A 20,746-nucleotide genomic window follows, 5' to 3' on the forward strand; every position below is an offset into this window, starting at 1 on the left:
TCCTCACTTACCTTATGCATTGAGAGCATCCTAATTTTTTAATGAGTTTATATTATAAGCGCTTTTCATAACTCTTAGAAACCAGAGTAGAGTTTTGCCACTACGATAATACTAATAACAACTAGCATTCTAATATGCACTTCTTGATTATCAAACAATAAAATGCTTTCTAATTAGGTGCAGACAGCACACAGCAGTCATATATTGACCTCAATAGCTGCGTATACAGTATATCTGTACTGGGCAAGTCACCTTTTATTCAAATACAGGAAAAAATCAGGTACAGGGTTTTTTATTTGAAATAAACTGTATCCCCATTGTATTTGCATATGTCCTTCTTCAGAATGGATGTATTATATGTACCAGTGTTGTAATACATTGTAGTACTTGGATGTGTAGATGTACCAGTGTCTGTGCCGTCTTGCGGTTAATCATGCATGTGCTTCTTTGTTCTGCTCACTTTTTTATTTTAAATGCTTTCAAATAGTTTTACTTAAGTGTCTGTAAATAATGCGTGTTTTGTCCTATGTCTGTTATCACTAATCCTGTTTGTTGTTTTACTGTTGCTTATATTGCCCCATAAACTCATCAAACTTCATCATGCTGCTCTATCTGGACTTCTGACATTTGTGTGTCTGTCTGGACTGCCCGCTTTGCGGCTGCTGTGCAAATTTATTTTTATGCTCTTTATGTTACTGTGATTGAATGTGTTGTTGTACCGGTGTTTCCGACGATCCTTTCCCAGGGCTGGTCTGTGAGGATGTTGAGGAGCAGAGGAGAGATGAGAGGAGTTAGAGACCACAGACGCACAGTACTGTCTCGGCTGCAGCTCGCCATCGTGAACGGGCGGTTCTGATGACACGTCAGACCTGGAAATAAAAACACATGGGTCTCAAAATGTGGTGAAAGGACTCAGGATTATTGTAGTCACACCCACTGGCATGCTTTCTTATGGTTTAAACTGATTTTAGTCCAGCTTTCAGCCATGTTAAAGTGAAAATATGTAATTAACCTTTTCTGAATAGCTTTAGAATGATTCTGAGCTGTATCAGAAGTATAAGACCACATAGACTAGTATACGTCCATGGACTACAATTGAACATACTTGAATGACTGAGGGATTACACAGATATATGATCACATGATAATATAAAAGAAATTACTATGACTTAATGTTGAAAATCACATTCTATTAGCTGATGATGTTTTTAATTCATCATGGTATCAGAATTGGTTTTGAGCATCAAGACCTTTAGTACCAAAATCAAATAGGATATGGGTTAGATGTCAAGGTTCAGTTGAGGTATAATAATCTCTTAATCATTTCAATATTCTTACCGTAAACATCAGCTCCATGGTCGTAGACTGTATCCAGACAGGTCCCATCCCTCGTGTCCCACACTCTGATGGTGTAGTCCCAAGAACCTGAGGAAAATGTCATTAAATGTATTATTATGTTTTCACAATAGGGGATTATCTTGGGTTAATAACAATTTCAAACATTGGGCACATTAAAAACAGCTCGGAAAAGCAGATAACTAGAATAATCAGATAACGCAATATCAAAAACAAACATCTGGTGACATGTGTTAGTTAATTGAGTTTTAGAGGAACTGTTATATTTGGAAGATTTTTGATGTGCATGTAAACATATGGCTTAGTCCGACCTGAGATGAGCAGATAGGGCACTTCAGTGTTCCACAGGAGGCCTCTGACCGGAGCCGTGTGTCCACTCAGCACATTTATGCAGGTGTCCTGAGTGTAGTCCCAGATACGCACTGTGCTAAAAACAAACAAATCATACCACCTTCTCAATGTCCGATCTCTCAAGGTAAACAGGGTTGGGCCTAGTTAGTACTTGGATGGGAGACCGCTGGGAATACCAAGTGCCACAGTAGGGCAGCAGTGGCTCTAGTGGAAACTGTTGCAATGTCCTTAGAAAAGGCACTTCCCCACCTTGCCTTGTATGTAGTAAACTACCACTACAAAAATGTATGGAGTGAATGAATGCAATGTAAAGACCTTTCGTGTCATGAAAGGCACTATGTTAATCCAATGAATTATTATTACTATTATAAATCAAGAGGAGTCAAGGATGATAAAGAGATGATAAAGAGATTAAGATACGGTTTAATTTTATAACAATATGTAAATGTTGTTTGTTTTTCATTCATTGTTTTCACACTGAACCTTCACATTGAAATTTCCCTTTAGGCTTAAGGTGCATAGTTCTCATAGCCACTCAAAGTTAGACTAACTATAAGAGACAGAGAGGGAGGGAAGGTTCAGAGTTTGAGTTAACAAAATTCTACATAATCTTTCAGCCGGCTAGCACAGTGGGTGTGAAAAAACTATAAAACAATTTCCTCTGTAAGGGATTATTCAAAATAAGTCAACTCTAATGTGTTAAACGTGTTAAAGCTGTACCCCATTTTGTTTTGTAATTTGAGCAAAATCTGTCTTTCTCTAATACAGATATACTGTATAAGCAGCTCTTGAGGTCAAAGTAAGTCTGCTATGTGCTATCTGCATCTAATTATATAGCGCTTTATTGTCCAATAATCAGGAAGTGTGGCATTAGCATGATAGTTGCCGATAGCATTACAGTATGGTCCTGACCTGTGGAGTGCCCCAGGGTTCAAATCTGGGACCCCTGTTGTTCAATTTCTACATGCTGCCATTAGGCCAGTTAATACGCAGCAATAATGTGTCCTACCACAACTATGCAGATGACACTCAGATCTATGTCTCACACTGCTGCTCAGGTCCTGACTAGAACCAGGTCTCTGCACTGGCTTCCTGTAGCTCAAAGAATAGACTTTAAAGCAGCTCTGCTTGTGTATAAGTCTCTCCATGGTCTAGGTCCAAAGTACATCTCTGACATGTTAGTGCCATATGAACCATCTCACACTCTGAGGACTTCAGGGACCGGCCTCCTGCTGGTGCCCAGAGTCAGGACTAAACATGGGGAATCAGCATTTAAGTTTTATGCAGCTAAAACCTGAAACAATCTTCCCGAAAATGTGAGACAGGCCTCTACTTTGACACTGTTCAAATCCAGGCTCAAAACAGTTCTGTTTAGCTGTGCATACGACTGAAAGGTTTTTATTTTGCACTCTTCTCTTTTAATGGTAATTTTATGATGATTATTTGTGATTATTTATGCTTTGATTTGTGTGATTTTAATGTCTTTCTTATTCTGTAAAGCACTTTGAATTACCTTGTGTACGAATTGTGCTATACAAATAAACTTGCCTTGCCTTGCCTTGCCTTGCCTACTGTTATAGCAAAACTACACTCTCGTTTCTGGTACAAACAAAAAACACATTTAAACAATGGTAATTTTAGCTGCCCCCATCTGTATTTGATATTGTTGGCCAGTAAAATATTGTGATGTCAACTGAAACCCAGCAATTCTATGGTAGAATTTGCTGTTTAACTGTCATATTACAGATTTGTTTAAAAAATGTGATTGTTATCAGTTGAAAGGGCTTTAGGAAGGATCCATATGGCAAGTTTGTTGAGCCAATCTCTAAAATGCTAATGCTAAGATTCAACATTTGTGGATCATATGTTTGGAGATTTCTATCAAAAACAGTGACTTTCCTACAGAGTTATATAGTCCTCCATCTGAAATTATGACCTCCATCATCAAATTCTACAATATAAATGCATTACACATTTTGGCCTCATTTAGTACTGTAAGGGATTATTTAAACAACATAAAGTTAAAAGTTCATATCTCTGATGCAGCACTCACCCATCATCAGACCCAGAACATAGGATGCCCTCCCGGAGTGGAGACCAGCGCACATGGAAGACTTTGGCCAAATGTCCTGTGAAAACTTTAAGAGGCTGGTCTGAGCTCGTGGCCAAATAATACACACGAACATTCTTATCTTCACAGCCTGTTGCAATCATGTCTCTATGGAGACAGAGGAGAAATACAGTCAGATACTGTTCTTCTCAAGATTATGTGTTTGAGTGTGTGACATTTTTTGTAATGAGTGCGTTTTAGTGAAATCTAAAAGTGATGAAAGGCCTTTGCCTATGCTATAAACATTGTTGATTTGATAGAGAAAATGTATGGACATGGATTGGCTTTCAACAAAAATATAAAAAATATATTCTTCGAGTACTGGTTTATATATTCTGGCTCTGTGATAAATCCTCTCTATTAAATTATCAAAAAAAATTACAGTTTTATATTGTTTATGTTTATTATGAAAACATAATAAGTATTTATATTACTGTCTGGTCCCTCAGTCGTCCAGGTAGGATCCATAAAAAAAGAAAATTAAATTCTGTCAACTGGACAAAGGTTTTAAGTCTAAAATGTCTTCACCCTAAAACTTTTGTCCAGTTGACAGAATACTTTTTTTTTTTTTTTGCTATTTATATTGTTGAATAAATAATAATCTATTGATAGTGGGTTAGGAACAATTTTGGCTTCTTGAAATTATTTTTTCAGTACATAATGCTGTTTATTATTTTTGTATTTCAGTTTAAAGCAATTATATTCAGAAAAAATAATTTTGTCCTTTCGTTTTCTTTTTTTTTCTTCTCTAAAGCGATCTACTAAAGTAATTTTGTCTACTCTACTGTACCGGCTTTTCATTGTTGGCTACTCTAAACACATCTGTAACACATAGATCATGACTCACTTGTTATTCTGACTCCAGTCGCAGCCAAAAACAGCAGCTGGATGTTTGTATTTGTGCAGGACTTTGCCATCAATCGTACGGATTATACTGTGAAAAAATAGTAAGTATTAAAAAAATTTGAATAACTAATAAATGAAATGTGCCCCCAATGATTCATACACATTTTGACAACTGCTACTCACCAGAATCCATCTCCACTGCAGGTAGCAATCCTCTTGGAATCCTTGTGACTCCATGAAATACAGAATATGCCATTTTTCCCGTGCTGAAAAAAGTTGATCAATAAAATATTTCCATCTACAATATTAAAGAAAATATTGTTTGATTTTCCTTCAGATTTTGCTATGTAAAAAATATACCTCATTAAAGCGTGTGATAATTTTTCCTTTTCGTACATCCCAGATGAAGGCTCCATTACGAGACGTGGCCCCTGCGATACAGTTTAGATCCCCTACAAAACAAACAGTAGGCTAAATTTAATTAATAAATTAATTAATAAATTATTATTATATTTTAAAAACATGCAATCTATTGGTCACATCTGAACTGAAAGGTTTAGAGTGAAGATTATGGTATTGTTTTTTGTCTTTTTTCTAAAATACATTTTAAAAGATCCAGCAAATATGTTAAGTCATCATAAATACAAACAAACAATTAGTTTGTATTGTGATTTTAATGTCTTTCTTATTCTGTAAAGCACTTTGAATTACTTTGTGTACAAATTGGTCTATACAAATTCACTTCACTTCTCTTGCAAAATATATTATATGGTATATGTTATGTACATTTAGATTTTTTCCTCCCTCCTAATGTAAGTATGGAAAAGGTGAACTATGAAACTTTTCAGAGTGGTGGTCTGCAGTGGTAGTTGCTATGGAGATGTTTTGCTTTATAAATTACTTTTCAGATAAATTTAATATCACAGTATGATATAAAACCTTGAAAACATGCATTCTTACTATGAGCAAGGTTGCCTCTCCATAGATCTGAGTAACTTAGATCTGCTTCTCTCCATGGAGCTATATTGTTGAACATTCCAGGCAAAGCAATAGCATCTCCATAGAGACCAGCAGGTAGTGGACCCCTCACCAGAAAAGTTATAGTGCACAGGTTTTAGTGTTCATTACATTTACTGGTAAAATGTGTAACTAGTCTGTGTAATTTTCCACTCTTTTGAATACCGAGCAAGAGCAATGTGCTCAATGCTATATTTAGTTTGAATATTTAGCTTAAAGTAACAGTACACTCACTTGAGTAAAGGTTGTAATTACTTCACACTCTAAAGATAAAGCTTTATGTTTACAATATAAAATGAACATGTCCTCATTCCTTCTGGTTTTGCAGTACTTAAGGTTTCGTCCTTTCAAATACATAAACTTCAAATATAAATCAGATGTTACATTCAGCCAGTCAGTAGTACTTCAGTTACCCCAAATACTTTTTTTTTATTCTCACATAAATAATTCCTTGGACAACTAAGTGTACTTCTACTTGAGTAATTATTTTGCAGTAATGTTATTTAGTTGAATGCAACATTGGGCAGCTCTGTTATTCCTGATTGTGATATTGTGTGATCGAGTAGTACATATACCTGGGGCCCATGACAGGGAGTAGACCACACCTTCGTTGCCTGGTGACGTATACACAGCGGTCAGAGTGTTCGTGTCCCAGATTTTGATGGTCCCGTCGAAACTGGCCGTAGCTAAAAGGTTTGGGTCATCTGGTTTGAATTTACAGTCAAAGATGGTCTCTATGTGGCCCTTGAAATCAGAAAAGAAATAATGTTGTTCATGTGTTAAAAACATCCTAGAATGGCTTTAGTTTAAACTGAGCTGGAGTAAAGGTTAGAATTATGTGGTGGAATTTTCTGTTTAACCTGTCAGATCGCAGATTTGTTGACCTGGTTTATGGTTAATATCTCTGTAATAACTGGGCCTAAAAACATGAAACAAAAAACTGGCATAAAGTTCAACATCTTCTTTGTCACCATAAATAAATTAAAGTGACCAGGTTTTCTAATAATTTTTCTATACTGGTAGGTTGCATTTAATCATTTGCAGTTTGGCTAGTATAAACATGTATAAATAAATGACCCCGTTCATTCTGCTAAATCCCAGTTTAATCTTGGCTAAGTTGTAGTTTAACCCTGGTTTTGCCCTTGTTAGTCCTGGTTTAGTCCTATTTAAAACCTAGTCCTGGTTAAGTCATTGTTTAGTTCTAGTATTGATCTACTTTATTTGTAGTTGTTTGTACTTTTAGAAGCAGTTTTAGATCGCATGACCTAGTTTTCAAAATGAATTACCTTTCCAAAAAAATATAATTGCTTTATTTCAGAAAAGTTACATTTGAGGTTAGGCTATATTACAAGGGCTATATCACAAATGCACGTACTAATAGGTTGTGTTCACATTACAGAATTTGATGATGTCATAATTTCAGATGGCGCTCAGGGGCATATAACAACAATGGATTAACTGTTTTTGAAATAAATATCCAAACTTCTTCTACAGTCACTTTGGAGTTGAATAATGGCACCGATTTTTTTAATTATTGTGTAAAAATAATTTAACTTTTATTTATTTATACAGAGAAAACATCAAACTTTGTGCCAGTTTTGTTTCATGTGGGTAGGCTTTGTAATTACGAAGCTATTAACCACAAGCCAGGTCAAGAAATCTGCAATCTGACAGTTAAACAGGAAATTCCACCACAGTATTCTGACATATTCTTCAGCTCAGTTTTAGTCATATCAACAAAAACCCAGCTATTGTTGGGTTTGAGATTACATCACAACATTCTATAGTACTGATACAGATTAGGGCAGGAAACAAATGAATTGTTAATATATTGTTAACATATTGTTATTGTTGCAGATGTGTGGTATAAGACAGTGAGATCTTGGGTCTAGTCAATAACAGAAATGATCAGGTTCAAGATTTGTGAATTAACCTTTTGGATATTTCATGGCAATTTGATCAATAGAAAAAAATGGTTCTTACCATCATCTGGAAGTATGACATCATCACATTGTACAATCTGAAAACCACCAATCACACAAAGCCCGTACCAGGTCTCGTAGGAAGTCCCACTTTTTGGCACCCATGTCGTAGAGCCCCACCCCTCCGTCGAGGAAGCAGCAGACGGCGTGGCCTGGGGGCAGGGAGAAGGCCTGGTTCTGGGACAGAGTGGGCGGAGGCACGGCTTCACTGGTGGAGCTCAGGTGCTGGCTCTTACTGGGAGAACATGCACTCTGGGCTGAGGAGGAGGGGGCACAATATAAGAAAGAGAGGAATTTAAAAGGAGCACTGCGTAACCTTTCTTATGGTATTCTTTGAACAGGGACAGTGCAGAAAAAACACTGACCAAGACAATCTCACAGGAAAGATGCTGGTGGCAGGTTATAGTTTGTGTAAATACTGTAAATACAGATTAAATGTATACAAAAATATATACAATATAGAATACATATAAAGAATTTGACCACAAATAAGTAACACAGCTATAGGGGTCTCACATATTACAAATAATATTTTTAGATGTTCTATAAATGCAAATGCAACTAAAACAAACTAAAGTGTACAGATTCATATTTTGGTGAATCCAAACCTGTTTTTCACACTAAGGACTCTTTTTGAACCGTGCCACGCTCAGACATGATTGTGGAGCATTGTGTGGCTTGCACTCACACCTACACAACTGAACCAAGTCACAGGCCAGTTCACTGTAGCTGAAATGATCAAATGATCCAATAAAATAGTCCAGTGGCATAAAATATCTCTTAAACATTGAGACAGCTCAGATACTGCCTCCGTGAGTTTATGGATTTAACAAGAGCACACCTTCATCTGATCTTTTCAGTGGTAAAATGCTTTCACGACAGAGCAGATATAGATAATACCTACACAGTTATTGTTTTCAGCCTTGTTGAAAGTATTTTACTCCAATAAATCTCCCACAGTTATTTCATGAACTTAATGTTATCTGAACATAGACTGGTCCTCATCACTGATGGCATTATGCAGCAGACTGGAGAGTGTCTGAGGAGGTGCTGTGAAGTGTCACCTTTCTTTGTGAGGGGAGAGTTGAGGACGTGCAGAGCATGAAATCCAGTCTTTTTCACTTTAAAGCTGTCCAGAGGCGTGGAGCGAGACACATTCCACACTCGGAGAACTCCTACCTGCGAATCTATAAGAGAAAAACTTAAACTGGTTCAGTAAAAGACAAAACAGGATTTGAATATATAAGTTCACATGATATCACGGCTTTCAAGAATTCCTGTGGTTTAAACTGAGCTGAAGGACAGGCTTAACAGTCAGTCTGCAGATTTGTTGACCTAGTTTATGGTTAATATCTCTGTAGTTACTGGGACTAACCACATGAAACAAAAAAATGGCACAATATGTTTTTCACAAAAACTTCAGAAACAATTCCAAAGATATGATGTCAGTTGAAATAAATTTAAGCCATACAATTAATATGGCAGTTTTGTGGAGCCAGTTCCAACAATATAATGATGAGGTTCAATATTTGTTAATCAGAAGTGTGGATATTTGTCACTCCATGCCTGCCTTGCTGTTGTGCCTATGCATTTTTACAATCCCAATGAGTCACTAAAGCCACTATAGTCACTAAACACTAAAGCCACTATGGAAGATCATTTGTTTCATCGCATTTTGAATTTGAAATGAATGTTGAATTTCTCATTGTTGAACTCTATTTTAATTGTTTTCATTCTGAATTTCAGCTATTGAATTTTAAGTATACATTTTCAATGTCTTTAAAAATTCAAAATGAAAAAAAAACACCTTTTAAATTTTCAGCACATATTTTCATAAATTTAACAGTCTAAATTCACAGTGAAAAATTCAGAGTGAAGAAATTCACGGCAAAGATCCAAGTTGTCAAGGCATAACCAATCAATTATGTCTGACTGAGGAGGACAAAGCCAGACTGTCTCCTATTGGCTTAGTTAAAGAATTAAAGAGATGAGGTTTTAATTAAGCAAATTCTGAACAATTAGCCTGGTTCCCTACATCATTTCCTGCTTGTTACTAAGTTGTATTGACTCCAATTGACTTCAATTGCTAATCCCTTAATATACTTAAAAATTCAGCAACTAAAATTGAATGAAAACGAGAGGGAAAAAAAAATAAGTTCAATGGTGCTCAAAATTTAAAATCCCATGAAACAAATGACTTCCATAGTCCCCACAGTATGTTATATCGACTTTTGAGTTGATGTTAAAAATTTAGTAATGTAATAATGCACTAAAATGGTTGATATGGTCACTTTTATACCATTAAGGCACTTAGAGCATGTTACAACAATAACTGACACATCCAGACACTGGGGGTCAGGCAGGAAGTGTCTTGACCAAGGAGACAACTAAACATTAATCTATGGGAGTTGTTAATGTTAATGTTTATCCCAGGGGAGGGATTCAAACAACCAACCTTGGGATCAGATTCACTACTTTTACATAGCCCTTTTCCAGACACTCAAAGTTGTATTACAATTTTATCCATTCACGTCATTGATTTCATAATGATAAGAAATGTGCTAAAACGTAAACGTGTCAGTTGAGGTTCAAGGCTTGTATTTCCTTTTTGACTATGCCTCTTGACTGAAGAAATAAACTAAACAAAAATGTAACATTTTTTGTAGCCCATAAAAAACTTGATATTCAAATTTTCTATATCTGTAAAACATTTGTCATATTATCAATTTTTTTATATACTTTCCATCTCTAACCACGGCTGAGGTTAAAAAAGAAACCCAGAGGAATGCATAGCAATTAGGAAAATGTATCCATGTGTACCTCCAGTGATGAACATGCCTGGAGCAGAGGGGACCCAGGCCAGACACTGGACAGAAGCAGCCGAGGAGGGAAAGCAGAAAGAGGTGATACAGGACAATGCTTCACTGTCCACCAGCCGGATCCCATTGTGCAGGTTAGACACTGAACAAGGACAAGAAAGAAATGCATAAACAAGTATGAGAAAATTAAAGAGTTACTGTCAGGACGTAACATCTAAATTATAATTTGAACATAATATCATTTGCAGGACAAAACATTAAATAATGAACATAATCTGGTATTTTCAAATGACAGACACAAAGATGAGAAAAACAAAATCCTATCTGGAGGAGCTGTGCAAGAAACAGTTCAATTCAATTCATCTTTATTAGGGACTCATGGTCCTTTTTTAAAACAGACAAGGAGAGTGACAATATAAACAGTAAACATTTGTGTTTTAAAAAAACAACCATACCAGTGTCTCCACATCTTGGACTGATAGCGGATTGCACTGAATCTTATGTTTGTGAGTGACATTATTATTTCATTTTCTGACTTATTCAGCCAGCAAATAAAACTGTACATTAAAGTTCTTAGTACAGCTTGTAAAGTGTTCACTCGTGCAGTGACAAACATCTTGGTCGCACTAAGAGCACCTGTAAAGCTTCACTATAATCCACCTGCAGCCTTTGGAGACTGGCTTTTTTATAATCAGTCCAGAGGTGGGCAGTGTATAGTGGTGTACAATATGATTTAAACAACATCAACTTTACATCATCAGAACATGAACCAAACTTGAACATATGCGTATTAGCTTGAGCATATAACATCCTGCATTATCTATAAATATCATCATCCTCATGTCTGCAGTGATGATATGCCTGAGATATTTAAATTTACTTGTAACCCTAAACACAATAACTGGGGACAAGATTCCCCCCTGTCTGGCCCCATTCGTGACTAAATGGGTCCGAAACACTGTTTCCCCACTTAATCTGTATTGTCTGTTATCCATATCAATAGATTAAAAAACGCACAGTATATTTGGGTACATCTTTCTGAATCAGTTTCATAAATAATTTTCGGTGATTCACCCTGTGGAATGTCTTGGATGCATCTAAGAAACACATAAAAACTGATTAATTCTGGCTACCTGTATTTATCAATAATCTCTTTTAGAGCATATACACACAGAGCCTTAAACCCAAACTGATTGTCTGTGCATTTAATAAATTGTGAGATCTTGTCCAGCAGAATTAATGCAATCATTTTTGACACTATGGTGGCCAGAGCTATAGGCCTATAATTGTCAGAGCTGCCAACTTTACCAGAAAATCATCATCATCTTTAATGACAGGGACTAGCAATACAGTTAACAAAGAGTCAGGTAAAAATTCATGAACAAGGAAACCTGTGAGACAGATGGAAAGAACTGGTGCTAACCTCACACTTGCAAACTTTAAATGCTCTGCTGAAACACCATCCTGCCCACTGGCCTTATTATTACAGTTTGGTGACAGCTTTAAGGACTTCATGTGACAGGATTACATCTGCATGGCCAACATCAGTCATAACATAAGGCTAACTCTGAACACAGTTAAATAATCTACTGTAGTGCTGACACCAAAGCTCCAAAGTGTTCTCAGTGCCGGAGGTGCCATCCACTGGACATGGCAAAGATGTTTTAGTGGCAGTCATGTTTTTTACTTCTTTCCAAAAGTCAAACATGTTGTTACAAGAGTTTTCTGGCCATCAAGCTTGTTCAATTTTGGTTATAAAACACACTGCATACTTACATCAAGCATTTGCGACCTGCTTTTGTTCATACACAGGTCCATGTCTTGGTCTTCCTGCCAATATCCACTCTTGGGAAGCCTCTCGTGCCTTAGCATAAAATTCAGCCATATGGGCATTCCAGCCTGGTTGTTCTTTCTTTTTAGCTTTTGTTTTATGAAGAATTTACCTTGATTTAAACAACACTTTGGACAATATCCTCATACATAGCACTGATAGCTGCTCTGTGTTCAGAGTTTTTGCAACTGCCATCGCTGCATGTGGCTGCTTCCTTGGGCAGTTAGATATTTCTTAGCAAATTATCAGTGCTCACAGAATAGGACAGAAATTCTTCTCCTGAAAGAAAGCTCCAGTCCAAAAAGAGTGCATCACTTTCATTTGTGTAAATTTCAGTCCAAGGTAAGGTTTATTTACATCCCAAATGGAATGTGATCAGTTATTGACAGCTCATAAAATATTTTCATATCTGTCAACGATGCATGTGCATCTGCTGTAGCTATATTGTGGTCCAATCAAGAGGTGGTGTGCCAAGCCTCACTTATATAAATAAAACTATCTGCAGGCAAGAGGGCCATTGACAGTACATTATCCTCACAAAACTGGTTCAAGTGATTGCCAAACATTGATTTATCATCCATAATGTCTGAATTAAAATCTCCAATTACAAGCACATTTGAAAACATCTTGTCCTTTAAATGAATTAATAAAAGCAAGTCTATTAAGATATTTTGTCTCATTAAGATGGCACACATAAGGGGTGTACACATTTAAAATAACAACACATTCCTTCCCATTTAGTGTAAGGTGGATCGCTATACACCAATCCACTTCACGTCTAATTATATTAATAGAAGAGTCAAGCCTCTTATTCCAGAGGATTGCAACTCCACCAGGAATGCGTCTCCTTATTATCCCATCACCAATATCAACGCAGGACTCCCCCACATCACACTGAGTCAACAGGTGGTCCACAACTCTGCTCCTTACACACTCTGCGCCTTATATCCTCTGCGCCTTACACCCCCTGCGCCTTACACCCTCTGTGCCTTACACCCTTTGCGCCTTACACCCTCTGCGCCTTATATCCTCTGCGCCTTACACCCCCTGCGCCTTACACCCTCTGCGCCTTACACCCTTTGCGCCTTACACCCTCTGCCCCAAGCGCAGTCCGCGACAGTTGTATGAGAAAACTTTTAGGTTCATATGTAAAAGTGCCAACTGCCGGTGGAACCCCACTCATCTGCGCACCCACTCGGGCTCGGTCAGTGCCAGCACCAGCCCTGCCCTGTGGCTCATAAAAACACCGCACTAAGTGCCCACTGGCCAAATATTATATTTAATAATATATAATATAATATAATATAATAATTAATAATATATATTGTACATCTCTGCCAAATCTTTGCACTCAGCCGTAACTTTAAACGAGGCAAATTTACCCCTAGCAGGGGTTATTTTCTGGCACGTAACCTCACGACTAAGTTGAGATTGCAAATAGTGTCTGGACATCTGGCGAGAATTTGGAGGCGACTTTGGTTGTCATCGTTTTTATGTGGCTTATGTGGCTTATGTGTGCTCCTGTGCCAAGATTCCACACCGCTTGCCCCCGGTGAACCAGAGGCACAGTCGTTTTAACTGCTCCTGGTTGTTGCCTTCTCTTTTTACTACAGCACTCCATTCAACAGTTACGTCGCCGCTCTCAGCTACGGCTCCGTCTTCTTCTCAATCTACAGGAGAAGCAGTAGCTCCACCGGCAGTCTCGATCACCTGCGCGGACCCGGCGTCCACCTCAGAGCCGCCGCCTCCGTCACCGCAGGACGTCTCCATCGCGTGCGTCTCCATCGCGTGCGTCCAAGCCCTCCTCTTGTGCCACATCTGTGGCACACTCTGGGCGACGCACCTGGCGGTTCACATCAGTTGTATTCGCATGGAGACTCGCGCACATCCACTTGTACCTTTCGCGCGCTCCTCCTGGTACCAATGTCGGCTTGTACCTGCTCCATCCTTTTGAGCAGGCCGCACACATCCATGCTTCAAAATGTCACAGGAGGCAAATCATCCAAATAGTGAGATAGAAATCGAGGTACATTTTCTCCGCATTCACTGAAGACTTTTAAGCAGCTTTATGTTGTCAGTGTCCTTTTGCGCTCCCTTGTGAGATATATTCCGTTGTGTAGGACACAGCTCAAACTGTATTTTCTTAGAGGCCTCTATCCACTCTGTGTCAAACGTGTTTGCAGCCAATAAAACAAGTTTATCCAACACAATGTTCATTTCATATTGTCAACATAAAGCTTTTGTCAATTGTAGACTTATTCACAGAGGGAAGAGTAACTATAACTTTTACTCAAGTAAGAGTACTGTTACTTCAATAAAAATCAAGTAGGACCATACGTATTCTGCTAGAAAAGTAATCTGAAAAGTACAATTTCTTTAAAAAGTTACTCAAGTAAATGTAACTAATATTGTATAAAATATGTGAAAAGCTGATTTACCAAGATTTAACAAAACCTGAAGATATTTTGGATTGATTCTATTTCATTTTCAAGAAAATGTAAAGCTTAAATCTGTGAGTAAATTGTCACAACTATTATTCAATTTAATCCCCATTGGAATGGGATTTAGAGTATTTAGATTTTATATAAGGCCTTATTTTTTTCATCAGTTTAATTAGTCAAAGCTTTTTAATAACCAATGGAAACTCTAAAAGTATCATAGGAAAAATGATAGTGGCCTCCGTGCCATCTCTGTCTCTTAAAAATGATGAACTGGAGAGCAAATGGAGGAGGAAATTATTTGTGTTAAGGAGCTTTTTTGTATGTTTCACTGTGACTCAAATAGCCATCATATAAATGTGTGTACACGAGTATATTATTACCCAGTAAATAATCTGTGGATAAAGGGTCCCATTCCAGAGCACTGACTGGGTCCTCCTCATCTGTCCCCTCCAGAGCCTCTGGTCGTAACACATGCTTCTGACTTTTACTACCTAAAAAAACCAAAAAAAACAACAACAAATCAAAACAAAAAACAACAATAAAATCCCTAGCCTGATTGCAGAATGGTCTGGAACCAATACATAAGGTGTACTAAAACTGTTGTAGTTTGGGACAGTCCAATCACAGTTGCTAATTTGTAGCACGTGTCTCCCTTTGCAAATTTGTATATCTATAAAACCTATAACTTCTTTCGTCTTAGATAAATAAGAGTTTAGTTCTTCGATTCTTGATTCAGCAGAAATCTTTGCTTTCACAATCATCTGTTTTGCTGTTTGTTTGTTGTTTTTTTTTCTTTTTTAGTATTTTTTTTATTGGTTAATCCGCCTTTTAATCACACTCATCAGAAAGCTTAGAGACAGGATATGGTTCCAGATCCAAATGTCTTTGTGAAGTTTTGTCAAAGTGTGTGGTTTTGGCTGTTTTAATCATTTCTTGATAACAAACTAACTCACTTTGATTTGCATTTCCATGTAGTATTTACCTGGCTGGAATATTGACAGGCTCCCATCGGTGTGTCCAAAGACCAGCTTGCCCCTCTTGGTCGGGTGCCATCTGAAGAGACAGATGTCTGAGAGGAAGGAGTGGGCTTCTTTATGCACTGTGACCCCAGGGTCCGGACCCCCATAAACCCAAATGTACAGAGGGCTGCGCCGAGACACAAATGCAACGCCCTCCGAACAGTTCCAACACCAACTCACAGAGGCAGGCACTCCTGAGAGAACGGAGAGGGAACCATTTGAAGACATTTTTGACAAGCAGGTTTATCGCATACAATACTGTTACATGGTCTCATAATACTTGACTAAAGGTTGTGGTTACCCTTCATCATACCATACTACACCAAGAGACATTCAACATTCTTATGTGCTTTATGAATACGCTACTATAACCAGCTCTGGAAGTTTGCCTTTCTTGTGCCTAACTTGCAAAATAAATATCTATTATTTATACCTTTGGTGTTGTCGAGTCGTGCCACGGCCTTCTGCTCGGCCACGTTCCACACGATGAGCAGGTTGTCTGCAGAGGCTGAAGCGAATAGGTCAGGGTTCTCTGGGCTCCAGCTGATCGCAGTGATGGTTTTCTTATGTTCAGACATGATAGAGCGCAGCTTGAACTCATTGTACTGCTGATCCAACTACAAACAGGACACATTTAAATCAAGTCAATGTTATTTGTGATGGAGAACACTGCAAGTGAACAGGAAAGAATCTTGCATTTAGAGATAGCAATTGGAATCGGAATGAGTAGTTTTCATAAATGCAGTGGAAGTTTTCATATATAAATAAGGCATTTTATGTGCAGACATCCAAAAATACACATATTTGGGACATATAAATCTGAAAAAATGATAGAGCTAGCGTTATATTTCTTTCTTCCTTTTGTTGATATATTAGATACAAAATAAATCTACTTCTAAGATTATGGATATCTTGTATTTGAATAATAATAAAAACTCCTGGAAATGACTGTAGTATTCAAAACATGTCAAGGTACTAACAAAAAATCATAAGTATTTAGAGTTAGAGACTAATTGAATATCTTTGTAACATTAGAGTATCTTAGAAGTCATTTGTTTGATATCAGCAAATGAGGTTTGTCAAGTTGTTGTGAACAGTTTTCAATCATGCTTTTGTATATTTATGGAGAATGGTCGTGTGGGAGCATGGCTTGTGAACTGAGCATTACAGAGAATCTTACAGCTAACCATGAAGAGGGTTTTAAAAAGGCCCAGGACACATTGGTAAATTACTCAAACATGCATTGATGACATCTAAAACCTCTTCAGATGTGTTTTTGATGAGGGAACAATGTTTTAACATGGTGGAAAGGTCCAAAAAATAGATCCTGCATAAGACCCCAACTTTGAGCCTCATATCTGAAAAGAGCAGTGACAGTGTAGTTCATACCTGGTAGATGTAGATGGCGAGAGTGGCGCAGTAGGCGAAGCGGTCTCCACTGGCAGCACATACATCTTTGTTCCACGGCTGACACCCGGCTGCCAGCAGCCCCACCTGCTGGACCTTTGCCATACTCACCTGCACACACAGACAGAAACAGGTTTACACTGTAACCTGGAAACAATCAACTAGATTAGTGAAGATAACTCAACTATGGAAGACTGAATGTTCCGAGAATGTTCCAAAGTATGGTTTTAATTTCATGCAGTCATAGTGTTGCTTTAAAGATGGACTAAGAGAAAGGTGCAAATTGACCTTGTTTGCACTAAAATTGGCAAAAAGTGACTCCGAACAGTAGACAATACTATTAAAACATCATATATACAGTTTAGTAGCAAAAAGTTTATTTAGGTTTATTTAGTATTTAGTTCTACTTTAAGGTGATCACAACATCCTGTAGACCTGTGGTGATTAAAGGTGCACTATGTAAATTTCTGGAGGAGTCCATCACATACTCGTCTCCATTGATATGTTATTGCTTTCCCTGGAATATTCAAAACTATGGCATATCAATCTCCATGGAGACAATCAGATGATGTCATCAAACCAAGTTACAAGTCAGATCTGTGGAGAGGCAACCCTGCTTACACGAGAGTGCATATTTTCTAAAGCCATACTATGGAATATTTCAGGCAAAGCACAACATCTCCATGGGAACAAGCAATGAGCATACTCCCCATCAGAAAAGTTACACAGAGTATATTTAAGGTTGATGACAGGCAGGTATATTTTGATTTTAACAGTTCAACATTTTAAACACATCAGGCAGCATTAATATGAGAAAAAGACTGAAAGCAGAACTGATAAACCAATCAAACAATCATATGTATTTCAGAACATGTTTGAGGTCTAAACTACAAGGTTAGCAGCTTTTACACAGAATAAGACCCCATGGAGACACAGGGACATTTGGCTCTCTGCAGTGGACATGGTAGTACCTAAATAACTGCTGAGCATTGCAATTTGCCGAAGTGACCACTCAAGGAGCAATTTGAAGCTGATTGGAATGTAATCTTGCAGCCATAGACTACACGATTTTAGAAATTGTGATCATTATAATGTGTCCTTGCGTAACACACTTCATGATTTAAGTACCATTATCCTTGAATCTTGCCTTATAAAGCTCCATTTTGTTCTGCTGCGGGAGAGCATTCACAGTATGCAGTGGGTAGTGTTAATCCTCAAATTAGTTGGGATTATAGAGTGGAATAATCCCTGTAGTGATTGGCTAAAATGACACAGACAAAAATCCAAGGCACTCTGTAGTTTTAGAAAAAATGAAATTATTATTAACTCTGGCTATTGACATAAAATTCACACCAGCAGGTTTTTTGTCTGGAGAAGGAGCTCCTTCTACTTTTCCCAATGGAAATGTTGTTCCTTTGGCTATCATATTCCACAGTATGATATAAAACATATCTATGTACATGGAGAATGTTCCATAGTTTTGTTTTAACTTTCTATTTGCATGGAATCATGCAGGTGACATGCCACTTCCAGAAAAGTAACATACCTTTAAACTGGGTTATGACATGCCTGTTACACACACAGTGAAGCTATTGAATGATTCAGCACCAAGGACAGTACCACCTTTTAGATTTGACAAAACAAAGCGGTCACACCTAATCACTATTCTTTTAAATAATATTACTAGTAATTAAAAATAAGGCATTAGGCATAAAGGATTTCTACAAAGAGGCTTTACACTGTCAGTAGTGCCATTCACTCCCTTCACACGGACTACACTAATAGAGGCAAATAAACATGTCCAAATCCACTTTTATGTTGTTCTGTGGTTATTACTTGTAGAAAAAAAAAAAAAAAAAAAGTTTAAAAAATTGTATTTAATATGTATTGACCAATGGCATCAAGACGGGTGTGAACACTTAATCGATATGTCTTTGCATCCAAAGCGACCTACTATTTGCAGCATCCCTATAGTCCTCTGTAGCATTGTTCATCATTGTGTGACAAAAGCAAAATTGCAATGTGATTGTACATAATAATCCAATAGTCTGCGGAAAAATGATCTGCTCTGAAAAGATGCTTTCTCCAGAAATAACAGCCATACAAACAATCTAACGAGTGAATATATTATGAATATTTTGGTTACATTCCCTTCACCCACCCACTGTGGGTGAAGGGAATCTATCTTAAATCCAAATTTAAAATGCATTTAAATGACACGTCTGCAGAAATCGTGACAGCACATTGCTTGATTCAGTCAATTCTAGCTCGTAAATAGCGAAATTTAGCGAGCATGTATGAAAAATGGACAAATCTACTGTACTAACGACAGCGCTATTTTTGTTACAACTACAACTAATAACGGCATGTCTAAACACGATTACATGGTTAAGTGTGAGAAATTTTACACGCCATGCATAGATATGTTTAAACTCAGATTAATACGATAGACCACAATGGCAGGCGGCTACTTACTACTAGCAATGTCTGTGGCACACTGCTGCAACAACAAGATAGCTAGGGTCCGTCTGATAATGAATTACATGCATTTCACGTGATAAATATTGCAAAAACTAAAAGATATAGGCAACAGGTTTCAGTCAGTAGCACTGGCTAATCCGTGCACAGCCTAAACTAGGTTATTAAAGCACTCATAGCAGACAGAACAGATTTGGTAGGTTGAAATACGTGCAGTTAGCATGTTTTTTTACAGGGTTTTCAAGCATAACGTGTAAACTACAGAATTTGGAGATGTATAGCTACGTTTGTCTCTTAGATATCTTTCTTAACATAATTGTAGATTCACTGGGATTAACATTACAGATTTGGTTCAACATACAAGAGGATGGACATATTTGGCAAAGCATTTGTCATTGAAAACCTGGATTAAAATATGTGTAACAATATAATTTAGGACAATGTTTTTGTTTTTTCTTACCGTAAACGTAGATTAACCGACATAAAGCATTGGATCATTGCAGATTTGGTTCATCAAATCGATTTTATAACGTATTGTGCAGTTGTCATGTTTTGCAGAGGCGTTGTCACGAAATGCCTGAATGAAACGTGCATTTATATGTAGAATCAGGGTGTTTTTAGTGTTTTTTTCTTACCGTAATAGTGGGTTTGTTGGCGTTGGCACGTACAGACGGACAGCTCCCGGTGCTGAACACAAGTGCACATCGACGTCACCACGCACAGGTGACGTAGCTCCGTCTCTTATAAATTATTATTCATTATTCTTCTTAATTGCTGGGAAAGTATTAACTACTATTAAAAAAAAGAAAACATTTATTAACAAGTCCTTCTGTCCCGTTTCATCCACAGATCTATTATATGAATTTTATACCAATTACACTTCCATGGTTTAATCCTTCTCTAATAATCTTCATTTTGTATTTTGCAACTTACTTTAATAATACATTTTTTTTTATCTGATGCACTGATGATGTATAATTGGTGCCATAGCAAAATAAAATAAATGAAACATATTTGCATAGTACGCAATGATATATTTTTCTCACAAAGAAATCAAGGCTTTTTGGATGTATTTATTCTCAAATTTGG

General features: G+C 37.4%; 1 protein-coding gene across 1 annotated transcript in view; it reads right to left on the reverse strand.

The window, feature by feature from the left end:
* The window catches only part of wdr17 (WD repeat domain 17), a 38,793-nt gene extending 18,396 nt beyond the window's left edge, over positions 1-20,397 (reverse strand). Inside the window, exons 1-16 of the mRNA XM_033975364.2 lie at positions 20,293-20,397; positions 17,162-17,290; positions 16,206-16,389; positions 15,736-15,966; positions 15,134-15,244; positions 10,483-10,623; positions 8,727-8,849; positions 7,732-7,919; positions 6,256-6,424; positions 5,024-5,115; positions 4,847-4,929; positions 4,665-4,751; positions 3,761-3,925; positions 1,668-1,783; positions 1,339-1,425; positions 720-869 (exon numbers count right to left, since the gene is read on the reverse strand). Coding sequence (XP_033831255.1) covers positions 720-869; positions 1,339-1,425; positions 1,668-1,783; positions 3,761-3,925; positions 4,665-4,751; positions 4,847-4,929; positions 5,024-5,115; positions 6,256-6,424; positions 7,732-7,919; positions 8,727-8,849; positions 10,483-10,623; positions 15,134-15,244; positions 15,736-15,966; positions 16,206-16,389; positions 17,162-17,284 — 2,050 coding nt within the window. The 5' untranslated portion in view covers positions 17,285-17,290; positions 20,293-20,397. The remainder of the gene's footprint in view (positions 1-719; positions 870-1,338; positions 1,426-1,667; positions 1,784-3,760; positions 3,926-4,664; positions 4,752-4,846; positions 4,930-5,023; positions 5,116-6,255; positions 6,425-7,731; positions 7,920-8,726; positions 8,850-10,482; positions 10,624-15,133; positions 15,245-15,735; positions 15,967-16,205; positions 16,390-17,161; positions 17,291-20,292) is intronic.
* Between the last annotated feature and the right edge of the window lie 349 nt (positions 20,398-20,746).

The sequence above is a fragment of the Periophthalmus magnuspinnatus genome, chromosome 1 (assembly GCF_009829125.3).
Source record: "Periophthalmus magnuspinnatus isolate fPerMag1 chromosome 1, fPerMag1.2.pri, whole genome shotgun sequence".
Taxonomy (NCBI): Eukaryota; Metazoa; Chordata; class Actinopteri; order Gobiiformes; family Gobiidae; genus Periophthalmus; species Periophthalmus magnuspinnatus.